This window comes from Maylandia zebra, linkage group LG22 (assembly GCF_041146795.1).
Source record: "Maylandia zebra isolate NMK-2024a linkage group LG22, Mzebra_GT3a, whole genome shotgun sequence".
Taxonomy (NCBI): domain Eukaryota; kingdom Metazoa; phylum Chordata; class Actinopteri; order Cichliformes; family Cichlidae; genus Maylandia; species Maylandia zebra.
Window position 1 is genome coordinate 20,842,138 of NC_135187.1, and position 24,918 is coordinate 20,867,055.

The 24,918-nt window shown below is 41.5% G+C and overlaps 2 protein-coding genes across 3 annotated transcripts in view; one reads left to right on the plus strand and one right to left on the minus strand.

Moving 5' to 3' along the window:
- Window positions 1–1,047: 1,047 nt before the first annotated feature.
- On the minus strand, window positions 1,048–9,741 carry sp4 (sp4 transcription factor). Its single transcript, XM_004547945.6, has 7 exons — window positions 8,984–9,741; window positions 8,630–8,700; window positions 7,283–7,633; window positions 5,997–7,191; window positions 5,111–5,309; window positions 3,830–4,029; window positions 1,048–3,534 (listed from the first exon to the last, which is right to left on the minus strand). Exons 1-7 carry the CDS (start codon window positions 8,988–8,990, stop codon window positions 3,263–3,265), a joined length of 2,295 nt encoding a protein of 764 aa, XP_004548002.2. The 5' UTR covers window positions 8,991–9,741; the 3' UTR covers window positions 1,048–3,262.
- A 4,015-nt stretch (window positions 9,742–13,756) lies between these two features.
- Window positions 13,757–24,918, plus strand: part of sp8a (sp8 transcription factor a) — a 20,857-nt gene continuing 9,695 nt past the window's right edge. For both annotated transcript variants that reach the window (XM_076879413.1, XM_004547944.3), the window contains exon 1: window positions 13,757–14,026. The gene's annotated coding sequence lies outside the window, so the exon portion shown is untranslated. The remainder of the gene's footprint in view (window positions 14,027–24,918) is intronic.

The following is a 24,918-nucleotide window of genomic DNA, read 5'->3' on the forward strand; positions in this document are numbered from 1 at the left end:
GGGGAATCAAGCTCACGTGTTTAAACTACAACACGGTAACCTAACAGGCTGCACCAGCCGAGCCTGAATAAGCAGTTATTTTGTGTGTATCTGGTGTTATTTAGCCCCGGCGAGTGGGGTCAGGTGCAGGTCATCTGCTGGTCCCTCTGGTTACCAGCTTGTGTCATGTGAAAGCATGGTCAGAGGTTATCCTGAGGTCACCGGCTCTCTATGCATCTCATTATTGTGCAGCATGAGTGAGAAAATGATTACAGCTATCATTTGAAGCTCTAATCTTACCCATGATGATCAGTGTGGGTCTCCTGGTTCTCACTTAACATTACTGGGATTTTTAAGCACTGAAGAGCCACAGAGAGGCTTTATTGTAGAAAAATTCCCCCCCTCATGCTTCAGTGTGTGATAGGAGAATAAGAAAGTCTGCCTTTGTTCTGATACTTCTATAGCTTATTAGATTAAAATAATTGATACCTACAAAACTTGACAGAAGCACCTGAGGGTGCAGAGAGAAGAGCTGCGAACTGTTTTTGAAGTGCTTCAAAGGAGTGACGCGCCAAAGGTACACGTGAGGTGCCAACTACGTGACACGCTTTGTAAACCCGACAGAGTGACTTGTGGGTGAACCCTCACAGGCTTGGCGCTTGCCGTTGCAATTAAGATGTTGTTTTTGTTGATTATTTTTATTTCTGGAGTTTCCATCATCTAAGAAAAACCTCCAGAAATATACAAGAAGAAATTCATTCAAGCAGGTTTGACAAATTTCTTATTGAGTGTCAAACGATTGTCCTGCGACTCAGGTCGGATCTTCACAGCGCCATTCCGAAGGCCACAAGTGGCACAAAGAGAAACCCGGGAGCAGAAATTGTTCCCACAGGGAGGGCGGCTACTTCATCATCACCGCTGTCAAAACACAGCTGAGAGAATACCCAGTAATAAGGAGGCGGCACGAGTTATAGCTGTGTGTCTGTGCAAAGAGCACCATATGTAAAAATAAAATAAATTCGCAGTGACTCACTCCCCACTCAGAATCATCAGAGATGAAATGTGAGCCTCACTTTAAGAATCACTTTATTGTCAAGTGTTATGCAGGCAAAGCATCTTTTCTGCTTGTAATTTTTCTTCCCTTTTTTTTTGTTTTTTGTTGACATAACACATTTGTACAAACCAGTTTTAAAAATATCAATAAACTGGAGCCTTTGAGGCTGTCCTGCCAAAAAACCCATTATCAAATGTCATGGAGACGAACAAACATCTTTAGAAAAAGATTTACAAATGAGATGTCACTACAAAATATCAAAGAAAGAAAAAAAAGAGAAGTCGTCACACAAAATATTACCAAAAAACATCTAAATTTGTTTGGTATCAACCTTTTTCAGCTTTAAACAATAGTAACTTTTTTTCTCCTTTTTTTCTTTTTCTTTTTTTTTTTTTTTGTTTTTTTGCTTTCTTCTTCTTTTGTTTGTTGATTTTTTTTTTCTCCAAAAACACGTTATGGCGCAGAGAGAAAAGAAAACAGAAGAAGAAATGAACAGCGATGGTCAGACATAGAAAGACAAAAAAAGAAAAAGAAAAAAAACAGAAGCACAGAGAATAAAGAAGAGAGAAGCAGCACTACGGCAAAGAACTGAAACATGCTGTACACAACCTCAGAGTCAACGCGCACAAATACAAGTCCAGCAAAAAGGCAAATATTACAAATCAAGGATAAATAATAAATTAGCCATACACAGTGGGGGTCCTGTGTGTTAACATACTTAAGGAGGGGTGGGGGAGTTAAAAGAATTGATAAATTTTATAAAATAAAAGCATCTTATTATTATTTTTTTTAATTTCAAATGAATATACGCACTGAACTAACACAGAGAAACACCACCAGAAAACATTTCGTAATATCCACGTAGCTAAACGGCCTGACCGACTCCCACCCAACAGCTCCGTCTTATATATATACCTGCCTGTGCTTTGGTTTGCACTCCGCGTCACCCTCTTACAAGTCCGGAGAGCTCCCCTCTGACTCCGTCCGGCTCACTCCGGAGATCCCTCTGTACGACAGCTTGTGTTAAGGCAATTGTGGTACATCGGTCATGTAGCGGGGTGGGGGGTTTAGAGGGGCGGTCATTAGAGCACAGAAAGCAAAAAAAATTTGAAAAGAAAGAAAAGAAAGCAACGCTGTCACTACAGTTACGCCGACCGTGCCGTGTTGTTTTGTTTGATGTAAAACTGTCAAACACGTGGCGGCGTGAAGTGTGCAGCCGTGATGTCAAAGCCACCCTGTGGTACCAGGTCATCCGGACTACGGCGCTGCCTTCCTTAATCTTAGAGCGAACTGGCTTGTTGTATTAACAAGAGAAAACTTCCCCTGACAATGTAAACATGGTTTCACTAGGATTGTCATTATTACAGTATTGCTTTCACTACACAAACAAAGTTGTAGAAAGCTAGATTGTTTTTCTCTATAGAAACCCTTTTTTTTTCTAATGGCCACTGCGCCTCAATAGGAATGCATTTTATAAATCTTTTTTTATATGTGCTTTTTTTCCTCCCCTACTCTTCTTTTTTCTTCTCTTTTCTTAGAATTATCCCCCTATATTTGTCATCTGATCGCAAAAGAATCAAACACCTGAATCTTATCTGAGGACTTAAACCTGAACCATGAATAAAAACTCAAATTAGGTAGATCCTCTGCAGGACAGCATGGGAGTACACACTCATTCACACAGCTCACATTTACACCCACCCCCCTCCCAATACTGCCCCTGCTCTGTCACTGATCTGCAACAGCTCTGTACCTTGATTGACCCTCAGCACTGCCTGACAGGTGTGAAGCAGGAACACAACTTTTGTGCATAGAGTTCTGTTGTGATTAGGAAAATGTCTCTCAGTGTCGGGTGGTTTCAAATTCAGCAGGTCCCCTGTCTTGTGCTAATCTGCGTACATCCCTTCCCCGCCACACCTGAAATTCTTAATAGATTAAATTTTTATAAATGCCAAACTAATCTTTGATACACTCTAAATTTCTCTATTTTGTTATTATACGCGTTAGTTTTGTTTTAGACTGTTTATATTTTTCAGGTTTCCCTTCATCGCATGGATCCCTGCCCGTCCCTTTAGAGTCTCTTCGTGAGCGAACCCTTTCAAAATAAGGTCAAATTTTAGAAAAAAAAGGAAGAAAAAAAAAAGAGAAAAGTAACCCCTTACAGTCTATGCAAAGACCTCCAAAAAAACAGGAAGCCAGCCTTCCAGCGAAGAGACGGGAGGCAGGCGCCTACTCAAACTCCTCCTCTTCCTCCTCCTCTTCCTCCAGGTGATTGGAAGTGGTCGGCGTAGCGGGGTCAGAGTCACGCGACAGTGTTGCTACGGCGACAATCTGCGGGGAGGCGCCGAGGTCCTCGGGAGTGTCTTCCTCCATGTCGTCAGTGGTGATGATTGCCACCGCGGCGCTGCTCTTCTTGTTCTGGTGGGTCTTGATGTGCTTCGAGAGGTGGTCGCTGCGCATGAAGCGCTTGGAGCATTCGGGACACTCAAAGCGCTTTTCTCCTGCAACAGTGTGGAGAACAAAAAAGTCAGACTAATGTTTTAAGGAAGACTTTAAAATAAAGAAAGTAAAGAAAAATTGTGATTCCACCTATTTTTGCAGCTTTTCTCTGCCCTATAGATTATTTGGGTGGTGGGAAAAAACAAAAACCTTTAAAGGTGCCACTTTGGCTTCTGCTGGACATTTCTCAAGAACTGAGGGTAAAATTAAAACATTGCAGCTCTAGTTTGTATTCAGCAGTGAATTCAAATTCAATTCAAAATCACCCTGCATGTCTGTGTCTATGCTTTCTCCCACCTGTGTGTGTTCTCCGGTGTCTCTGCAGCTCGTCGCTCCGGGTGAACCTCTTGCCACAGAAGATCCAGTTACAGACAAACGGCCTCTCACCGGTGTGCCAGCGCAGGTGGGCCCGTAGGTGGGATGTCTTTCCATAGACCTTCCCGCAGCCCTCCATGTGGCAGATGTGCTGCTTTTTCTTTGTGGGATCCCCGCTGTTCCTACAACACAAACTTCTGTTATGAGTGAGGACCAGGAGGTTTGTGTGTGTGTGCTACAGATCAAACTCAAAATACTCCTATAATAATTACATGTTTATATTTGTAATTCCATAATTTTTATATTACAAAGCCTTTTGCTTATCCCCCCCCCCCATATACTCTGTAACCCTAAAGCTTTAGCATTACCTGAAAGAAACGCATGCAGGAAAACAAACGTTCTCAGGCAAAGTCCCTCCCCTAAACCAAATAGAGCATTTCCTGTAGTGAGAATATGGCTGTCATGCACTCCTCCTGTTGCTGCGTGTTGTGTTTAAGAAGCCAATTCTCATGACATTTTCAGTGCTTCATGTGTGAAAACAGTTTTAGATATAGTTTTGTGCTTTTGTCTCATTTAGTATGTGCAGATGCATGAATTGTCAAGTTGGACCCCGCCTTCTCTTTCAGTCGTTTGCCTGCACCCCACCCCCACTTCTCCTCTGCATTTGCAAGCCTCAGAAGTTATCTCACGAGCACTGGGCCCAACTGCCAACGCGTCTGTGTATGTTAAGCAGCGTAGCAGAACAAGGTACAAATTTTTTATGAATCAGGAAGTAAACTTTATGTCTCATTAGCATATATACATATATATATATATTTTTTTAAAAACATTATATGGACATGGTAACCAATATATGAGTATGTAAAATTTCAGCTTAGGAATCCTAATCTTTTATTCAAAAGCAATTAAAATTCAATTGCATCTTTTTTTAAACCACTGTTGGTGCATGATATTGAAAATTCTGGAAACAATAATTTTTTTTCTCAATGTTCTCAAAATTGAGAACATGTAATTTATGGATTTATGGAGAATGAACTGTGTCAGTCTTGTCAGTTTTGTTAATTTGTTAGTAGTAATCAGTACAGAGAGAAAACTGCTGTGAGGTGATGAAAAAAAATCCACTACGGAAAGACTTTTAAGTCCAAAAACAAAAAACTGCTTCCTTTGAGATTGTATAGTTTGGATTCACTATAACTTCTGAGCCTTCAAAGTCCCTTCAAAGACTAGAAATAATCATGAGTATCTTATGCATGCTTTGCATACCTTCCCTCTCCATCCCTGCAGTTTGGACAAGAGCAGGCAACACGTCGAAGCCTCTTGCTGGGCGGTCCCTCCTGGTCTGAAGAACTTTGCACAGAGCTCAGCTGGTCTGGACTCATTGACGAGCCTGATGCAACATTGCCCACAGTGACAGTCACTGGAGACGACTGAACTTTGACCCCATCTTGACCCTGTGGTTGACCTGGAGGATGATTGAAAGTGTGTAAACACATGATCAAAAACAAGAACAGTTTCTATATTACAACAGAGAAAGTTAAAAAACAAGAACACCTTTGACTACAGGCTGTACATACAATATGGAGCCACCATTATATCTCCCATTGGTTTGAGGTGATCTGCTTTGAAACTTTAGGCCTAAAGCATATGCTGCATTGTCTGTTCTATTCTAAATGTACTAAATGAGCATATGAATTTCACTCAAGAAGACTTGAAACTAACACTTAAAGCCTTTAACTCTTTAGGAAAATAATTGCTGAGGTATTAAGACAAGTGAGATGTAGTATCATTTTTCATAGACTTTTCTACAAACTGATACCAAGAGAGTCACCCTCTGCTGATCACTAGAAAGAATGTAGTTCAATGACTTGGTCTTCACTTTAAAGACAGAGAGGCAACATGCACTTTTATTACAGACTATGTGTCATACACACAGTCTAACTGAGCAAGCAGGAGAGCAGGACATCCTTTAATTCAAGCTTTATAGATTAGTTTGTCATGATATGAGGGATTAGCGCACTGGACTAATATGATATTTTCTCAAGAAATAAAGACTCTCTGTCTCCACAACCCCATTGCATTCACGGTTTATGAAAGTGAGCAGATTGGTGCTGAATACGCATTTAGACAGTTACTCTCATAATGCCCTTACCCTGTAGACCAGTAATAGTGAGTGGTACGCCCTGCACCTGGACCCCAGCTGTGCTCAGTCCTGCAATGCTGACCGTCTGCACCCCTGACCCAGGGTTTATCTGGGCTGCACTTAGCGTCAAGGGAGCTCCACTAAGAGAGACTAGTCCCCCACTTCCAACTGCAGTCCCACCAGCTACCGGAGCCAGCGTCAGCTGCTGTGGCACAGCTGTCCCGAGACCACCCTGCAGGGAGACTCCACCGGGTAGCTGCAGCGTTTGCCAGGTGAGCTGCCCAGAGGGTGATAGGGTTGGGGTACGAATAAGGACCTGGGCAGAGTTCGGGAAGGCCTGGATGGGCTGCAAGGTCTGTCCTGGAGCCAGCTGCAGGGTCTGAATGTGCTGAGGTTGCTGTTGGCCCTGTGCCTGACCCTGACTCTGAGCCTGGGGCTGCAGCTGAATCTGCTGCACCAACTGGTGCCCCACCTGGCCCACAATCACCTGCTGAATGGCTCCAGGTGTGTCTGTCTGGTTCTGTAGCCCGTTGGTCTGATTCTGGCTTTGAGAGTCTGCCTCGCTGCTCTGCACTTGGGCGTCAGCTGATCCACCCTCTGATCCAGCTGAAACCACTTGAGCCCCATCAGGCACGCTGTCGCCTTCAGCTACTGCCATTGTTGATCCAGCTGCAGCTGTGGTAGGAGCCACCCCTGACACAGCTGTTGTCACCAGCTGGTTGCCATTAGCAACAGAGAATGTGCCATCTGCTGATTGGATAAGCTGCACAGCTCCACCCCCTCCGACATTATTGATCACAGGCAAAGCCAGGGTCATGCCACCAAGGTTTATAGGTACTGTGGTCATGACAGGAGTTTGGGAGCCTTGCAGAGTCTGCAGCTGAAGTGGGAATGACTGCGCAGGACGGATCTGCAGTGGAACCGTCTGATTGGCTGTACTCGTCAGGATGGCCTGCTGGTTGGTGGGTTGAATGATAGCTTGGGTCTGGCCCGAACTCTGGATGAGCTGAACCTGCTCGGGAACGGCCCCGATGGACGCTGTTTGAGGGCTGATGTGGATCTGCTGTCCATCTGCAGTCTGCAAGTGCGGGATGACCTGATACTGGACTCCTGCTCCGGCATTGGGCAGGTTCTGAACCTGGATGATCTGAAATTGCTGCTGCTGATTGGCTGCGACACTGTTGGTCCCACCTACTGCCTTTACCTGCCCAACAGGAAAGGAGCAGTAAATCAGTTATGTGGACAAGGATTAAAAATTGATAAAAACATTTGCACAAACACACCACTCCCCTCACCTTACGTCCACCAGGTGAGCTGTCATTAGTCAAGGTGGTGGCCACGGTCACAGCAACAGGTTGACTGGTGTTCTCCTTGGCCATAGTAGGCGCTGCTGTAATGATCTGCCAGCCGTTCCCTGTGAACTGTGCCGGGACCAGTTCTAGCTGCTGGGGCACTAAGGCCTGACCCCCAGCTGTGTCCACCACTATTTGACCCTGGATCTGTCCCGCCTGCAACTGGATCTGACCAGCCTGGACCTGGATCTGCTGGGCCCCTGCTTGGCCCTGTGCCCCCTCTGCTCCCCCCTGCCCTCCGATCTTACTGCAGGTGGCTGCTAGCAGAGCCAATGGAGAGGGCTGAGAGGAATCCTAGAGGAGACGGTGGAGGAAAGGGGATGGAGGAGTAATGGATGGATGGATGGGAGGGGTGAGAAGGGTGATAGGGAAAACAGGAGTGACAGGTGAAGGAAGGACAAGAAGGGAGTCAGGGTTAGAAACATACATTAACAGCTTGTACGCATACACAAACAAAGCCAAAGAGTACATGTGCAAAGATAAAAACGCTTAAGGCTGGGGATGATAGCAGGTATCATTGCAAACGCTCACGCAATGATTAATTTTAAATGAATAAGAGAAAAAGAGCGAGGGGTGGGAAATAACATGGTGCAGAAAAAAGAAACACAAAAAGCTGAGTGAAAGCGAGAGAGAGAGCTGTCAGTGGAAGTGGGCGGTATTACAGGAAGCGAGTGGGTGGGCGTGTGAGAACCACATTTCTGTTTTCTGAGAACACTGGAAGAAAATGCCGCCTTCTCTCTCCTCCCTTTTCAAAGGAACTAGGTCGCAGGCAAATTTTTAATGCTCAACACCTCACAACAGTGCACGGGGAAACAGCCTAGATTTTGTAACAACTACAACAGCAGGAAAATTAACACAGCAGCGATGCTCGTCATGCACATTTAATGACAATAAGATGCGCTCAAGAACAGCTGCCTGGCTCAAAAATAATCTCAAAGATATATATGTATACAACCTGCTGCAGAGAGAAGTTTCACAGTCTTGGGGCCACTTAACCAAAGCTGCAGGTCTTTCAATAATATCCACGTGCAGAATTAAATCATTCTGACCATAATTCAAACAGACAGTTCAAAAAGTATAGCGGCTGAAGTGTGACAGCCGTGTAAGCCTATTCATGAGGCTCTGGGTTGGCTCACTGTAGGGCTGCACAGAAGCAGGAAGTGGAATTCACCAGAGAAACGCCCCCAGAGGTGTCTGGCTGGCTAGGCTGGGAGGGAGGGAGTACATTTTTGGCCTACAGGCAAGGGAAAAGTAACGAACTATAATAAACTCCTGTCTCCTTGCTTTTACCTGTGATCCAGAACTTTTCCCCCTTTTAGATGCTTTCCCTCCTTCAGTTCCAGATGATTCCTTCTTCGAGTCTGTGAGGAAGAGGCAGAAATGTTAGAATATTTTCAATTACAATATTATCACATGGGGATTACTGAGTACTACAAAGTCCCGAGCAGTATACGGGGCACTGCATGCTGCAAATAAAATCCAAGCAAAAAAATAGCATATATGGCATCACAGAGGTGATCAATATAGACAGAAGAGAAACCAGTAACCTTATCATCAATATCAAAGGGGCATTGAGCTTCCTATCTGTCAAACGGCTATAAAGAGGGAAGGAGGGGTGGAGACGGGGAGGGGGAGGGTACCTACCACTCATAACGCATTAATATACCGAGAGGGAGAGGGTGTAGTTCACGGTAGAAGGCCGGCCGGGTACACAGGCGGAGGACGGCCTATATGTTCGGCTCTGAGCCGTGGCGGATCTGCCCGTTTGACGAAACCACCCACCGGCCAGGAAGGGCGGTGCCAAGCGCAGGAACAATCAAACAGCCCCAAATAACGGAAATAACAGAGAGAGCGGTGACCGTCCCCGGTCCGCCGGACACCTCACAGATCCGTCGTATGACTCCTTTACCGGATAGACAGTCCATAAACGAACAAATTGGCGGTTGTCAGAGTGATATCCACAGAGAAGTTGGCAGTGTGTGACCGTAGAGGCCCACCCACTTCCATTTAAGCATCAGGACAACACCCTCCTCGCAGCTCCTGCCTGTCACCGCTGTTTCTCACGCCGCACGACGCGGGGACGCCTCGTCGCTGTCCGTCGCGCGCCGAAAACAAACCGTCACCTGTGTTGGTATTTTAAGCGTGTTCCCCTTTTTTTCGTGCACAATTGATTTTTTAAAGGGGGGGATACAGGGAGATAGCTGTGGCTTTTGTGGGCGGATGCGCTCCTCCCACATATTCAGATTGGACGACGGGGCTCGGCGTGCGAGGGTCGAGATGGGAGTTGTATTTTGGTGAGGCCTCGCCTTCTCGAACTGGCTAGCGCGAGCGGGACTACAACTTCCGTGATGCTCCGGCTTGTCGGTTGGGTTTGGAGCGGCGGTGTCGGTAGTCATGTTGGTGTGAGAGCGAGAAGGAAGGGCGGCGACTTCTGTGTTGTGGGGGTTGGGCAAACGGGAAAGGAGGTGTGTGCGCGCGCCCGTGTGTTTTGTGCACGCGTGTCAGTTTCAGAATGTCAGTAACGGTTAAAAAATTAAAATAATCAGGGAAACAAACGATTTAATTATTTTTGAAATCATTTAAAAGGTGAAAATGCAACAGTGTTGCTTCTAAGCTGATGTACGTCTATTTATTTACCTCATCTATTTCCTCCCTTGTTGTCAACTTTAGATCCTATGTAGTAGAAAATTACGTCATTGCATTGCCAGAGGCTTTAGGAAATTCACACTAGTACAAGATTTGTGTGTGTGTGTGTGTGTGTGTGTTTGTGTTGTTATGCAATTGTGAATTGAATATGTGGGTTCTGATTGGCTAGTTCAACAAAAAAGGTTCTTCAGACAAATTGAACTTTTGGGATATGCATTATAGCTTCATTCTGCCAATCAACAGTAATTTTTACAGTGGGGGAAACGATTATTTGATCCTTTTGAACAACTTGTATTTGAATTTAGTTGCAAAGAAATAAACTGTCTCTAATTGTTATGAAAGTTTTATCATGGAGAGAGACTACTTGGATACTAACCCCGAGTTGCTCTCCAATCCATCGGAGTATGTGTGTGAATTTTAGGTAGGAAGCACTTAAAAGCATAGAAAAAAGTGCTTGTGTGAACTGAGTGTGAATGTGGCATGTTGTATAAAGCGCTTTGGGTGCTCTAGGAGAGTAGAAAAGTGCTATATGTGACTTCAGCTTGGGTACCTTGATGGATTTGGTAAACAGGCTAACATCCCAGACTGCCATAAACCACAGATGTTTAAAAGAATGCTAAGAATCTGAATAACTGATGCATTTAAAAAAGATCATCTACTAACTAAATCACAGTAAATATAGTAATTATTTATTTGTTCATTAAGTGACTTTCTAGAAGCTGGTTGCTTATATAATCCAGCTACAATACACACTGTTTTCTGTTTAGACCAATAATACATAAGCAGTCCATCTGTTTAAGCATTCAGGAGCTGTCCACGAAATAAGAATCAGCCTGGCATGATAACTTTAGCCCATAAAGTGACACTGTTACTACTGTTCTGTAAATGCATCTGGGGTGGTTTCAGGCCGAGGAACAACAGCTGTACTTAAGTGTCTAAATAGAAACAGAAGTCATGTCTGTCATTCTAGTGACAAAACCTCTTTCAGACTTCTAAACAGTGTGTTTTTGATGCATCTGAGAAGTAGGGGTTTGTGATGAAGCAGAAGGCCTGTATGAGGGCCTTTAGGCCTGTATTGGTTTCTCCGTGGCTTTAGCCAGTCACAGCCCTGGTTCTCCAAGCAGAAAACATCATTAGCAAGAGGCCAACTGAGGTTATGGCTCCGGCTCACAGGGGAAATATTTAGGCTTATAGACTGGCAGCCAAGGCAATGCAGTTGTCTCAGTGTCTCACCCCAACATAACATCATAAACACTCAGACAGGATGGTATAGAAGTTCCAAATCTAGTATTAATTAAAAATGCGACAGCTCATCTCTTTTAGTCTAATTGACGTGTTAATAAGTTGTTCATGTTCCCTGAACATGATCCTTTTATGCCTTCGTGTGCCTAAATGAGGAAACAGTGCATAGGTAGCCCTAAACCTTTGCATCATCTTAGTATGCACAGACCTCTAAATGTGTAAATAAGTGTCTCACGTGTCTTCACCTATCTGCTGTGTGCCTGTAAGTTAAACAAACCTGCTCAAACTCTGAAAACTATTGCAATATATGTAACAATCAGAAGTCATTGTTGAGAAAGAAGAGAAAAGTGAAAAAATAACAAATGTACAGTAGGATTAAGCATCGTGCTTGGCTTTTTGTCTGTCGCCATCTTAGTTATAAAATAAGTTTATCACTAGTTGGGTAGCCTGTTTAGCAGGGTGCATGAATGATCCAATGGGACATTAAAGGGGTTGTTAACTTTGGCTAGCATAAAACAAACTGACCTGAAGGAAACAGCTGTTTATTAGCACAGCTGAATTCTCAGCAAAAGGTTGCCAGTTGCTTTATGTGTCAGAATGTGTTCAATATATCTCATTTTAAAATATTAAATGGTAAAAGATATCATAAGCCTTCAGCTTTGTTCCTCATTGCTCACACACAGCCACTAAGAGGTTACTGCTTCCCTAACTTTGAAACCCTGATGGTATAAACCAACGTATCTGAGACTGTCTACCATGCTGCAGTCCTCAGGAGGAACTGTTCAGCTGTAATATCAGCTGCTTAGTTTCCTTGTGGCTTTCACACGTTAACGCTGTTAAAAACACAATTTTCACTGGAGCAAGTCTTTCATCCTTGTCCATGCACGTAGCTTGCATGTGATAAAGCCTAATTTAGTCCCTGTGTGTCTCATAGACATTCTTAACATGGCCTTTCACATTTGAGTATCATAATGCTGAGACATATCTCATGAACGAGACTTTTCACACTTAGAGACCTACAGAAATTTTGAGAACTTTATTCTTGTAACATGCTCATACACTTTATGCTTATGTGGTTTCGTTTCCCCTTTTCAAAGGCTTTTATTCTGTTTGTGTGTGTGTGTGTGTGTTTGGGGGAACGCTGCAGTCTAAACATATTTTCATAATGAAACTATGTTCACAGGAAAACACACCTGGGCTGGCCTAGAAACATACATGCACATGCACTGTAATTACTGCGGAAGCCACAGCCCTTGTTCCCGCCTCCTGGGCCACTCGGCAGGGCGTTGCTAGGCAACGAGGTCTGCTCGGAAGAAGGGGTGTTGTTATATATGTATGTAAGGTGGTGGTGATGGAAGGGGGTGTGGTAGAAAGAAGGCTGTTCTCTGGGACAGATAAATATCCTGCGAACAGAAAAACTAATATCCACTGCAGTAAAACTCTATGATACAATAAGGCTTTAATTTACAGCAGGTTCAATCCTCGTTAAAGTTGTATTTATCATATTTGTCTGACAAGTCATTGAGTTTCCTGCAAAATTTAGCAGTCCTTTATGCTCACCAAAAGACAAATAAATAAATAAACAAATAAATAAATAAAATATCAGCATATAAATAATAAACATTAAAGCTAAAGGAATCCACGATGGGAACAGGTTATAAATGATAGTTCCATTTGTGAACAGCTGCAACCACTAGATGGCGCCATGCACCAATCAGGACGACAGATTGTGTACTCATCCTTGCAGCTGTTATCACGAAAGACGTTTTCAGATTTCTTACAATGAAAAAAAGTTGTTTAAAAAGAATCCGTCTCAAGTCAAACTGCTACATTGCAGGTAGAGTCAAAGGTTTTCTGAAGGGTCCTTTTATTTATTTTCTGTTGTTATTCAGAGCCACGAACAAAGTGTTTGCCACCTTGTTGATTTCTTAGTTTTTTGCTTACTTGTCACACAGACTAGTTTTAAATCATCAAACAAATGTTCATATTAGACAGAGATAACCAGAGTAATCACAAAATTCAAGATGAAATAATAATTTTATTTATTAAGGAGAAAACATATCTAAACCCATCTGGCTCTGTGTGGAAAAGTAATTGCCCCCTCCCTTTTTTTTCACATCACGAATTGACTGTGAATAAGCAAAGTTTTGGAAAGCTGAGTTCAATTTCACTGGTCACACCCAGGCCTGATTAAGTAGAACCTGTCTGACAAAGTGACGTAAGATAAAAGATCTCAAACAGCAACACATTGTGCCATGAGCCAGAGGTGTGGACTCGAGTCACATGACTTGGACTCGAGTCAGACTCGAGTCATTAATTTTATGACTTTAGACTTGACTTGAAAAAATGTTCTAAGACTTGTGACTTGACTTGGACTTTTACACCAATGACTTGGGACTTGAATTGGACTTGAACCGGTTTACTTGAAAAGACTTGATATTTTACCCCAAATATAAAATTTAACATGCATATTATATAGAGATTGAAAATGTGACGTCATTCACGGGTAGAACCGCAAAGGTTTCTGGGAACTCGTGGCAAGCGGTACTAGCGCACGCAGGCTTTCAATTGAAATCAGTCACACAGCGATAAAAAGAAACACAAAAATGTCAAGAAGCTGTTGTATTATTAACTACAATAGCCGGTCGCATGACAGCCACGGGAAGCCGACGGGTAAAGAGATCGGTTGTTATCGGATTATGTCGTTGAAGAGAAATTGTTTCCGAAGTAACAAAGACACGACTGGATTGCAGCCATTCAAAGATCAAATATAACGTCCCAGAACCCTCCAGCTCACAGGTTAGTCTGCTCCAAGCATTCCCACAAAGGTCAGTCTTCTGTTGTAGTTAATGCGTCATTTTCATAACATAATTGGTGATATAGGTTACAAGCAAGTCTGGCGCTGAACAGAAATTGTTGCGCTATGCTCCTTTATTTATTGTGCATAAATAGTGAATTGTCCTGACACAATATTGCGTTTCGCTTCTGTTATTATGGTACATTGACAAAAACACATACTTTTATTCACAGGATAAAACAGGTTTTTTGTATCACTAATTGCCCAGTACGATTACAGCATACAGTATTGTTGTCACTGCTACATTTCTGTGATGGGTACCAGAAATTATTTCCACTACTAATTAATTACCGTTAAGCTCAAAGGTTATATTAATAAACTGTTAACGATTGTGTATTTATGACGACGATTTGTGAGACTGGTAAACTTATGATACGTACGATGGTCTTTACTTTCTACACGGTGCATTTCAAGGTCCTGTACCCATCCGTCGGTAAACTGTACCTGGGCTTGTTGCAGTGACCGGAAGTTACTAAACTTCACGAGTGTATGCACTCACTCCAAGAACCGTATGATTATAAATATGCATATAAATATGCTAAGATGAGATAGCTGACTTCATCTAACTAGCAAATGTTGTCCAGGCTACGTTGGTGATGCAGTTTTTTTTAATGTGTATGATATTTTTGTCATGCGATTTTAAAGCCGGTCCTACAACCGCATCCAAGAATAACATGCAGCTTATCTCAGAACTGTCGGTGAAAATTATTCTTGGAGCTAGGTTTAATTGAGCTGCATTTTAAAGAGGTGCAATTTCACAATTTGTGTATATTTTCTAAGTTCACTATTTTGTCATGTGTTGAGAAAAACACAGATTTAAAAATTACATGGTCTAATATTTACATTTAGCATATAACTGCAACATACTTTTTTTTTTCTTTTTTTTTTAAAGACTCGAAAGGACTTGAAATTCAAAATTTCAGACTTGTGACTTGACTCGGACTTTTACACCAGTGACTTGAGACTTGACTCTGACTTGCCTGACATTACTTGAGACTTGACTTGAGACTTGAGGATAAAGACTTGAGACTTACTTGAGACTTGCAAAACAATGACTTGGTCCCACCTCTGCCATGAGCTAAAGAAACAGATGAGAAACCAAGTCACTGACATCTATCTATTGGGGCGATTGTGGCTCAAAGAGTTGGTAGTTCGTCTTGTAACCGGAAGGTTGCTGGTTTGAGTCCCGGTCATTGTGTCCTTGGGCACAATGACCTACCGCCTACTGGTGATGGCCAGAGGGGCCGATGGCGCGATATGGCAACCTTGCTTCTGTCAGTCTGCCCCAGGGCAGCTGTGGCTACAACTGTAGCTGCCTCCACCAGTGTGTGAATGTGAGAGTGAATGAATAGTGGAATTGTACAGCGCTTTGAGGGCCCCAAAAAGCGCTATATAAATGCGATCCATTATTATTATTCATTATTATCAGTCTCACAACAGTTACAAAGCCATCTCTAAGACTTTAAGACTCCAGTGAACCACGGTGAGAGCCATTATCCATAAATGAAGAAAATACGGAACAGTGGTGAACCTTCTAAGCCAGCCTATCAAAATGACGCCAAGTGCAATATCAACGACTCATCCAGGAGGTTAAAAAAGAGCCCAGAAGATAATTTAAAGAAGTGCAGGCCTCACTTGCCTCAGCTAAGCTCAGAGTGCATGATTCAACAATAAGAAAGAGACTGGGCAAAAATGGCATTTATGGAAGAGTTCTAATGTAAAAATCACTGCTGACCAAAAACAACAAAAACACTTATCTCATATTTAACAAAGAAACATCTGGTTCATAACACATTAACATTTATTTACACTATAGTTGAATTGCGCTATAGTTTAACAGCACATAGCTTTGTTGAATTTGTGTCTATAAAATTTGTTGCTACTGTTGTCATTTCCTAGCATCATAGAAAATACTCAAGAGCCTATTCTTGTGTGCTTTAATGTAATTATTGTAGTTCAGCTTGACTTTCTTTCTGATGAAAGGCAGACTTCATAACCAAACACATAAAGTGTGCGGACACAGTGTAACTGATGCGACTTCATTTTGGACAGTGCAGAATGATTTCAATTTCTTCCTCTGAATTTAATGCACTGTGTTTGTTTGTGTGCGTTTGTACGTATGGGAATGGAATGTTAATATAGTGCATCAGCACACAAGCACGTTTGCAGGTATGAGTCAGTACAGGCTTGTGTACTGATGTGTGTTGTTTTGCGTGAGATCCGTGAGTTTGTTGCACACGCATGCAAGCGTAAGTGTGCATTTGTCACATGCAGGCTTGGCGTCAAGATGTCTCTGTTTCCTAAAGGTTAGGCTGTAAAGATGGAGAGATTTATGACTTCTAGCATGAGTTAATGTTTTGGCAGTGGCCTCTGTTGCTCATCTCATTGCGTGTGTGTGTGTGTGTGTGTGTGTGTGTGTGTGTCTTTGTGTAGGCCTAGAATTTGTTGACAAGTGATAACAGATACGCTTCGCATAACTCTCCTATAATGAAATACATGATAGATAGATAGATAGATAGATAGATAGATAGATAGATAGATAGTCATTCTTTAGTCACTCTATGTTCCAGTAAATGTGAACAGGAACAGGTGATTTCACTGCTTTGCTATTGCTCATCATCATCACTCATACTTGTAGTTTTACCCTGTGATGGATGATGACGATGGTGAAGCCATAGACTTAAATATTTCTGTATTTGCTGTTTGTTGAGGAAATGTATCCGGCCGTGATGACATTTTATTGTTTTACTGCTAACACCATGGAGCATCACATAAGACTGACCCAGACTTGCATTGAGCTCCCTGGAAGTTGGCTTTGTTTTAGTTTAAATGTTAGCTAAATGATTGATGCTTCCTGGTGTCTGGCTTGAGTGGAAGACAGCCGGTATGTCTCATTGGGTATTGTGCCAGTTCAGGGTGTGGGTGGAATATGCTCCTAACCCGCGAAGAGAAAAACCTTTGTCAAGGTGAGTTTTTTCTATGTGACTGGATGTTTCATAGATGTTTTTTAGACCAGTGCTGTTTGAGTTTACCACCCACTCCTTGTTTGTCACTCTTTAAAAAGAAGCAGCTAACAATGCTCATCATCTCTTCAACCTTCATCACAGGCTGAATTTCCTGCGTATGATCTGCTGAAGTTCAAACCACAGAATAGAATAGTGAAGAAAGGGGATTCATGTGACTTTAGATGTGTCATAGTTGTTGTTTCATTTTAGTATTTCAAATCTACTGGTTTTTACCTGCACAGTTATCACTAGAGTTTGCAGTGGATGTTCAAAAAAAGAGAAAATATTCGGTGAGCAGCAGTGGTGAGAATACCTTGTTAATGTCAAATGTCAGAGCTGAATGGCCAAACTGCTTCAGGCTGATAGGAAAGCTACAAAGATTCAAATAGCCTCTCATTACAACCAAGGCAAGTAGAAGAGCATCTCTGAATGTACAGCAGGTTGAACCTTGAAGCAGATGGGCTACAGCAGCAGAAGACCAGGACAGGAAACTGAGGCTGCAGTTAAGACATGCTTACCAAAATTAGCTGGTTTAAATAGTGTGGGGGACTTTCTTGGTCCACTTTGTTCTTTTTTTTATACCAACTGAACATCATTTAAAAACAGTCTACTGGGTGTTGTTGCTCACCATGCCCACCCCTTTATAAACAGAGTCCATTAGTCTTGTGACAGATTCTGTCAGCAAGATGTCACAAAGCTCAACTGATCTCAGATACGAATGTGCCAATAAACTCACTGATTAAGTCACCAGATCTCAATCCAATACGGCACCTATGGAATGTGCAGGAACAGGACATTCACATCATCGATGTGCAGTGGAAAAATCTCCATCATGTTAGTGTGGACCAAAGTCTCTGAATGTTTCCAGAACATTGTTGGATCTATGCCATCTATGCTAAGAATTAACCCTTTCAAACATGAATTATTACAACCTTTTTTCTTAAGTATTTTTATTCATCTTTAGGCATGAAAAAACATATTTGAACTACTTTTCAAAGAGTTTTTTTACATGTCCACTTAGGTGGACAACATACGTTTTGACAAACTAATAAATGATATGCACTGTGTGTTGTGTTTATGTGCAAGTATACCATCAACACTGACACAAATACAAGAAAACAGCCTTTTAATAGCTGTCCGCTGCAGTGACCACTATGAGTTAAAGGGTTAAGGCAGTTCTGAAAGTAAAAACTGGGTCCAACCTGGTGCAAGGTGTGCCTAATAAAATGACAGTTGAGTGCATATCTCAATTGTTCCTCTCTATTGTCATACGCTATTCTGCAGGTCCATAATTATTTGTGTCTGCAGGGGGGAGTTAAGAATTCAATAATGTCTTTACTGTCTGCTTAACACAGTAACACAGTATAATGTAGAAAAAAACCCTTTTCTCAACCAACTACTGCTGAGTGATTCTAAATATGGGAATTAAAACAAAATGTTTTCCGTTTTTGCAAAAAACATATGTTTTATATATTCCTTTAATCATCTTTCGATATCTCAGGTTCTGCATTTTTATTGAAAAATGCTGAAAAGGTATTTCATTTTGTTTCCAGTACATCAGACTTCAATAAAAAACTGATAAATGGGATTTTTTTGTGTTCATTTTAAGTGAGTAGCTGCATCAAACTGAATTACAACCTAGTTTTGTTTTTTGTTTGTTAGTTTTTAATCCCTTTTGAAATATACATTTGAACAGCTCGTAAAAATATAAGTACAGTGTTTGTCAGAAATGAGGAAGTGCTCTGGTTCTTTTAAATAAAGAATGAATGACAGACATAATCCGGATACAGAAAGAATTTTTGTGACATCAGATACTGGTTGTCACACCCTGCTAGAAGACTCTGATAAGCCTGACAACAGTCTTTGACTGTAAAACTAATAACAAATTACCTTGTGACAGGCTGGATTACTGTGTGTGCATGTGTGTGTGTGTGTGTGAGAGTGTCTAAATGTGTGTCAGTGGGATACAAGTTTGACAGATTCTGTCTGTGCCCAGAACATTCTTCACATATGGTTTAATTGACTGGAATAATAAGGTTTTATTGCTTAAAAGAAAAAGAAAAAAACAAAATAAACATCTCTACTCTAAAGTATGCGTGCATGTGTGAGTGTATGTGCGTGATTGTATGTGACTGAGAGAGGTGTGTCCAAAAACAGGTGAAGTGTTTCCAAAGAAATACTTCTGCAGTGACCTGGAACACAAGAAAACAGAGCATTGTGCTAATACTTGAGAAGCATCTAATCAGACTTTTAGTATCCTTCTCTCCTGTTCTTGTCCATATCTTGCTGTTAAGTGCTTGTGTTAGGTGTTCTCTTGTTGAGAACAAATCTAATGCAGGACTGCCTTACTTAAAATCTTTTAAGCAATTTTTCAGTGGTTTTTTTTTTCAGTTATTTTATGGACATATTGTGTAATTCAGTCAAAGCTGCAGTTATAATAATTAACTTTGTTTTTCCCCCCTTTTTTTCTTCAAAGTGAACAGTTGCCTCACACGTTTTCTCCCCACAATCCAAAACATTCTCCTTTGATTGCTTCATGATTTCAAACTGGACATACTGTATGAATGTGAGAGTGGGAAGCTGGGTCTCTCTTTGTCTTAGCTCTGGATTGGCTTGGATAGTTTTCATACATACATCATATGGCATGATTTTGCATTCATGGTTTAAATGTGACCTTACTGTCTCAAAAATCACTAGAAGGTATTAGTTATAGTGAAATTCTAATCATCAAAAGAGAATATCTTTGAGTTTTACTGCAGCCTCGACTGTTACACAAACTGTTTACTTTTCTGTCTTCAGCTCTTTGCCCCAACTTCAACCATGATACTTAAAGCCAAACCTACAGTAATTAACACTTCTGTGACTCAGAAGACATCCTCAAAGACCAAATCTGAGTGGCATATGCAGGAGTTTACTATTATATGTACACATTTGCAAAGGTGATAGAGACATAAAAGATGCACAAAGAGAAGGGAAAAGTCAACCTGCGGTCAGGCTCCAAAACTATATGACCCTGAGAGATCACAGGTCAAAGACCTCCTGAGGAGATGAGATGCTCAAAGATATAACATCATTACAGGAGAGGTAGGAGCAAGACCTTGAACTGAGAGTAAACTCTGAGATGAACTTTGCCCCCGTAAATCATGCAGTACAGCCTAAATTTAGTTCAAATTATGGGCAGATTAAAGCACAAACTCAGAATTCCTTGTTATTATTGTTTTTAGTTCAAAGCACTGAAATTGTTTGGCTTTGTTTATGAGATGCATACACAAACGGGAAGTTTTTTCAGCATCGCCACTTGACAGGAAAAATGTATAGCCGAATTCAAAGACACAGAATTAAGCTGCACTGAAAGACTATTAAAGAGGACAGGTCTCATGCTGTGCTTTCAGACAGTGAGCAAGTATGTGTTTAAACAGTCTCTTTGAAGCTAAATGTGAAATGATTAAGTCCACTTAGAAGTCTGCGTGGCTCTTCAGTGTGCGTTCATGTGTGCGTGCATGGAGCTCTTTGAAGATGGCACTCTTGTGAGCTCAGGAAAACCTTTACAGCAGTGCTAAGTGGAGGGTGCAGCTCACTATAAAGATCCAAGATAAGTGTGTAATGTGTGTATTCATGAGTTGTGTGTTTGTGTAGTTGAGGCAGGACCTGACATGACTTGAGGGCCCGGTAGAGCTGACGCCAGCCCCTTGTTTCTGGCTGTCTGTATGCGTCCTGAATGACAGCCCAGAGGCAGTGCGTATGTGTGTGGTTAGGTGGGAAAAGAAAGGTTTCATGTTCGACAGGAACCATCAATAAAACAGCAACCGTCAAATCGCCTCAAAACCACCTGAACCTGCTCTGAGAAAGTGTGGAGGAATGTGTCTGAGTGTGTTTGAGAGGGAGAGAGAGAAGAAGAGCAAGACGGAGAGTGAAAGATAGTAGAGGATGTGTGTCGACATGTATTCTCTCTTCTTTAACTTGTTCAGTGACTTCAGCAGCTCTAATTGGTGACCATGTAAAGCATGGTTTGCGCGAGGCTGTGCCTCTGCAGAGATTTGTCAGATGCACAGATGATATTTAAGCTTGCCCACATTTCCAGGCAAATCTTGGGGGGCGGGGTCTGCATTTATGTGTGGAATAAATTAACAATTTGTTGCACGGCAATTAGCATGAAAAAGCAAGCGGCTGTTTTCCAGTCAATTTAACATCAGCCATCTCTTAGTGCTTTTCTTAGCGCCTCCCTTCTTCTGCTCTCTCTAGCCTCGGAATTTTATGGCAGGCATTGTGGCGAGTTGAAGCGCAATGATGGGGAGGAGGATGAGCTAACCATGAGCGTAGCATTGATTGTGTGGGTTTGTTAGTATGTGTCCGTTTCTGTGCATACGTATGTGAGTGCTATTGCATTAAGTTGCACTGAAAAGTGCTTTGGTCTGCAAATCTGCAAGAAGTAATTGACATTTCACAGCAGCAGAGGTAAAAAAAACAAAAAAACAAAACAAAACAGATTCATGCTTTAAAGAATATAATAGTACTTGTAATACAATACTACTACAGCACTGTGTGCACATTATACACTACCTTATGACTTACAAAGTAAGTTAAAGCACTTAAGTAATTTAGACTTTTAGGATTAGTTGAAGAGAAACCACTCAGAGGACTGCTGCAGTCCCAGTGTGGTGTCATTTTCCATAACTTTTCATAATGAGGTTGTGGGAATTTAACCCATGCAGAGACTACAGAGATGCACTTGCACACAGTTCTCCAAAAAGTCAGCACATAGTCCAAAACCCACGACACTGCATGTAGGTGCTTATTGAAGCTAACTTGAACAAGACCTTCACTGCAAATAAGTTCTGTATCCATTATGACTTATGGTTATAGTCAGTTTACATACACTCAACATATATATGTGTGTCATGGTCACTTTGGGCTTTTACTGATTTCTTCAATTGTTCTTTTCCAGAGTGGAATTATTTTACAGCATATATCTTTAATGACTTTAAAAAACAAGAACTGTATGCAGAACTTTGGCTTTATTTAGGATGTTCTCTAATCCACACAGCATGAATACATTACTCCTAATATTTGGATAAATCTCCCTTAGCAACTTTCATCAAAACTAGATGCTTTGGGTAGCCATCATCAAGCTTCTGTCTGGTTATTTGACCACAGTTCTTGGCATAACTGCTGCAGTTCATTTAAACTGGTTAGTTTCCTGGCACAGACCAAGCGTCATCCATCAAACCGCTAATTTGTTATGAAGTTGAATAAGTGGAAGAATTTCTCCTCCTTGTTATCACATCTACTTTGTGCAGTGTACCAGTACCTGTTAAAGCAAAACAGTCCCACAGAATGATGCTACCACTACCCTGCTTGGTAGCTGATACAGTGTTTTTAGGTTTGAAGGCCTCACCTTTACGCCTCTAAATGTAGCTCCTGACAGTTGTTTTGACACTGCCCCCTGGAAACAGTACACAGCTACACCTTTGCAGAGCAGCTTTGACCAGCGCAGCACACATTCACAATTCACCTATTATCATTCATTAATTAAACTGATAGTGTCTCTTAAGAAAATTTCTACCTATTTAACTTACAGCTCGGTGCTTTGCACTTTTCTGACGGCAAATTCTACTCTTTATGAAGGATCTGGTTTGTACCTTCGGCAATGTTATTTATATAGCACATTTCATAACATGTGAACATAATGTGCTTAACATAAAAGTAATAATTTCAAAACACACACAAAAATAACAGTTATCTTTCAAGCCCTTTTGATCAAATTTTGGATTTGTGATCTGAGCTTAACAGACAGGTTACTAAACCATGTAGTATTGCCATAATGGATGAAAAATTCAGTAGTTGCCCTATAGAGTAATTTTCCAATGCTTTCATCCATCACATGGGTCCCAAAGTGATCATCTTAAAGTTGTCCCTTGCTTAACCTTCTCTCCGCAACTTAAAACCAAGCTGTGATCTAAAACTAATCTCTGATGGATCTTGGCTTGCTTACCTTTTTGTATTGATTTCTGCAATGTTTGTGTATACTGTGAAAAAAGGAGAGAGCTCAAGCAGCTCTTGGGGACTCTCACACTCATACCTGTATGTACTACCGAAACCATAAAGTTCACCTGCCACTTCTTTTAATTAAAAAAGCAAGGAGAAAAACAATGCCTTTTTACTCTAAACAAAAGAGCGATCAAGCACAAGGCTAGGTAGAAAAGGAGAGGGGGCAGGGCTAAGGAGGCGGACACTTATACGGCCATACCCCATATACCTTGCAGGTGTCCTGCGTTTAGCATCATTGGGTGACACCTGTAAACTCAGAAGCAGAAGAAAACAACAACAGTAACAGTGATCTGTAACACCAGGTACATTTAAAGTGAGCACATAACTGAAAAAAGTTTAAGAACTGTGTAATTAGGGATGGGTACCGGTATATAATTCTATCTAAGCACTGAAATCTTAATTAAACTGAAAACTTAAAAGAGTCAAACTTTTAAATGTCCAAAATATCACTTCACATGAAGAAGTGCTAGAGAAACATATGAATGCTTAGAGGAGTCAGAGTGCTTATAAGCATCAGTAGCAGCAGATATCCATATCCTAGAGTTTTCCATGAGACTTCCTTTTGCTTTTTTGATGACACTTGATCAAAATAATTTAGGATGCCTTGTATTAAGCTCATTGAGTCATTGATTAAGACTAAGAAGAAGACTAAGATAGGTGCCGTAAACTCGTAAATGTATTTAATTAAGGTTTCCAGATTTATAGAGCTCAGATCTGCACTGATTATACAAGAAGACACAATAACAAAATATATATATCATGTTCAAAAGCTAAAAAAATTATAAATCACAATAAACCTGGCTGATGGTCTTCGCTTTAGCAAACATGCAAACTTAAATTCTCCGAAAGTTAGCTGCTGCGAGCGGTAGTCGTCCAGGTGAGGATGGGAGGAAAAAACCTCACAAACAAGCCTTCTAATGCTGATGTGGGTGTCTACTCAATCACTACTTCCATCAGACAGACAGATGGACTGCTAGCCAACAGGACACACACACACAAGATGACCTAGACCCCCCACGCTGAGGTAGCAGCGATCAGACGCATCAAGTCCATCCATCAAGACTGAAAGTGAAAAATGACGTCTGGAAGTGTATGATTATGCTCCTGGGCTTCAGCTCATCAATCAATGGACGCACATACATTAAACACAGAGAAGACACAAAAACCTGAAAAATGAACATGAGTAAATTAATCTTCTTGTCTGAGGAGTGTCTGTGCGGTGGTGAAGAGCAAGAAGAGGAATGAACAGAGTTATTGGTGAAGAGAACCAAGATCACGGTCAGAGCGGGATTTAATCAAGGAGAATGAGTTTGTCCGAGTGCTCCTCAGTGGTTGAGTTTGGAGAACAAGGCTGGCTTCAGGACAAACACTGCAGCATCTTAACTCAGACATGTGACATGTGTGGCATGATGGGCTTTTTTGTTTTTATATCTTCATCCTCTTCTTCTAGTTCTTCTGCTCTTCTGTTTGTCTTCCTTCCACTTTGAAACCCAGCATTATTAGTTCACGTGTAAGCAAAAATGTTGGTTTTCTGATTGTTGAATGCCACAGGAAACAGATAGTAACAGCAAACCTGAGTCAATAAAGACAAAATCTTGTTTGCTGATTGTTTTAGGTTTTTGCTACCTTATCACTACATGCTGATAAAAAAAAACTTCAACACCATTTGCAGAATGGTGATACACGTGTTTGAAGCTTAGCCATGATATCAAACACTTCAGGGTAGTGTTTGGGAGATATGCTTCCTGTTAGTTCTGAAGTCAGATTTCGGAGCTGGGTGT